At 62.3% G+C, this 2,189-nt stretch overlaps 1 protein-coding gene across 1 annotated transcript in view; it reads right to left on the bottom strand.

Moving 5' to 3' along the window:
• The window catches only part of MGRN1 (mahogunin ring finger 1, E3 ubiquitin protein ligase), a 69,634-nt gene that overhangs the window by 3,112 nt on the left and 64,333 nt on the right, over positions 1–2,189 (bottom strand). The window contains exon 16 of the mRNA XM_009995510.1: positions 1,888–2,148. Within this exon, the coding sequence (XP_009993812.1) occupies positions 1,888–2,148 (261 nt within the window). The remainder of the gene's footprint in view (positions 1–1,887; positions 2,149–2,189) is intronic.

Below are 2,189 nucleotides of genomic sequence, written 5' to 3'. Positions count from 1 at the left end.
CAGCCAGCTCCTCCAGTCCCAGCCAGCTCCTGCCCCACACCCCCTGCCCTCACCTCCCTGCCCCACAGCCCAGCTGAAGCCCCTTGTGCTGCCCCAGCAGTCCTGCTCTCCCTGCCCGGCCCAGCCCTGCCTCTGTTCCACCTCCTGCCTGCTTTGGGGGGACCCCGCTCGTCCCAGGCCCCTACGGGGAGCCCCGCATCCCCCTCCACACCCTGCCCTGCCAGGGACACCCCGGCTGTGCCCACACACCCCCCTCAACAGCCACATCACAACTGCCTCTGCTGCCAGAACCTGCACGAGCACCTCCAAGGGGGAGACCCTCACACCCTGCCCCAGGGCACCAGCTGCCCAGCTCCCCGGGAGGTTCCTGCCTCCCCTCAGTGCCAGCCAAGGAGGGAACTCGGGTTAGAGTAACACATCACCACGCTGAGGGTCGACAATTCCAGTCCAGGTCACTCCCAGGCCGAGGGAAATGCCCACCAGACACGAGACGGAGCCTGAGCAGGGAACACAGGGCTCTTCCCTGAGTGAGGGGAACACAGGGCTCCTTCCCTCAGTGAAGGGAACACAGGGCTCCTTCCCTCAGTGAAGGGAACACAGGGCTCCTTCCCTCAGTGAAGGGAACACAGGGCTCCTTCCCTCAGTGAAGGGAACACAGGGCTCCTTCCCTCAGTGAAGGGAACACAGGGCTCCTTCCCTCAGTGAAGGGAACACAGGGCTCCTTCCCTCAGTGAAGGGAACACAGGGCTCCTTCCCTCAGTGAAGGGAACACAGGGCTCCTTCCCTCAGTGAAGGGAACACAGGGCTCCTTCCCTCAGTGAAGGGAACACAGGGCTCCTTCCCTCAGTGAAGGGAACACAGGGCTCCTTCCCTCAGTGAAGGGAACACAGGGCTCCTTCCCTCAGTGAAGGGAACACAGGGCTCCTTCCCTCAGTGAAGGGAACACAGGGCTCCTTCCCTCAGTGAAGGGAACACAGGGCTCCTTCCCTCAGTGAAGGGAACACAGGGCTCCTTCCCTCAGTGAAGGGAACACAGGGCTCCTTCCCTCAGTGAAGGGAACACAGGGCTCCTTCCCTCAGTGAAGGGAACACAGGGCTCCTTCCCTCAGTGAAGGGAACACAGGGCTCCTTCCCTCAGTGAAGGGAACACAGGGCTCCTTCCCTCAGTGAAGGGAACACAGGGCTCCTTCCCTCAGTGAAGGGAACACAGGGCTCCTTCCCTCAGTGAAGGGAACACAGGGCTCCTTCCCTCAGTGAAGGGAACACAGGGCTCCTTCCCTCAGTGAAGGGAACACAGGGCTCCTTCCCTCAGTGAAGGGAACACAGGGCTCCTTCCCTCAGTGAAGGGAACACAGGGCTCCTTCCCTCAGTGAAGGGAACACAGGGCTCCTTCCCTCAGTGAAGGGAACACAGGGCTCCTTCCCTCAGTGAAGGGAACACAGGGCTCCTTCCCTCAGTGAAGGGAACACAGGGCTCCTTCCCTCAGTGAAGGGAACACAGGGCTCCTTCCCTCAGTGAAGGGAACACAGGGCTCCTTCCCTCAGTGAAGGGAACACAGGGCTCCTTCCCTCAGTGAAGGGAACACAGGGCTCCTTCCCTCAGTGAAGGGAACACAGGGCTCCTTCCCTCAGTGAAGGGAACACAGGGCTCCTTCCCTCAGTGAAGGGAACACAGGGCTCCTTCCCTCAGTGAAGGGAACACAGGGCTCCTTCCCTCAGTGAAGGGAACACAGGGCTCCTTCCCTCAGTGAAGGGAACACAGGGCTCCTTGCCCTCGGTGCGGTCCATCCCCCCCGCAGGGCTGGGCAGCCCCGCAGAGCCAGGAGGGGAGCTGGGGGGTAAAAGGCCGAGAGCTGCGCCCGCCCCCACCCCCCTCCCTGGTGCCCCACCTCCAGCCCGTGGTCTCGGGAATGCACCGCGCTGATCTCGATGGTGTGCAGCTCCTCCAGGGTCAGCTGCCTGGCGTAGAAATGTGCCACCACACGGTGTGGCCCCTCTGTCAGGTGCGAGCACAGATAGTCAGCTTCCGTCAGGCGCACACAGCCCAAACCCAAGCCCAGCACCCGATTCAGACCGTCCTCCAGGGACCAGTAACGGCGATCCACGAACCCCCCGGGAAAGCCCAGTAGTCCGTCAAATCGCATCTGCATCTGCAATAGAGGCGGATGGTGTTAATGGGGCACGGCGGGGC

Source organism: Chaetura pelagica, unplaced genomic scaffold, assembly GCF_000747805.2.
Source record: "Chaetura pelagica isolate M959 unplaced genomic scaffold, ChaPel_1.0 scaffold124, whole genome shotgun sequence".
NCBI classification, from domain to species: domain Eukaryota; kingdom Metazoa; phylum Chordata; class Aves; order Apodiformes; family Apodidae; genus Chaetura; species Chaetura pelagica.
The sequence above is the reverse complement of the archived record's forward strand: the minus strand, read 5'-3'. Positions and strand labels throughout refer to the sequence as shown.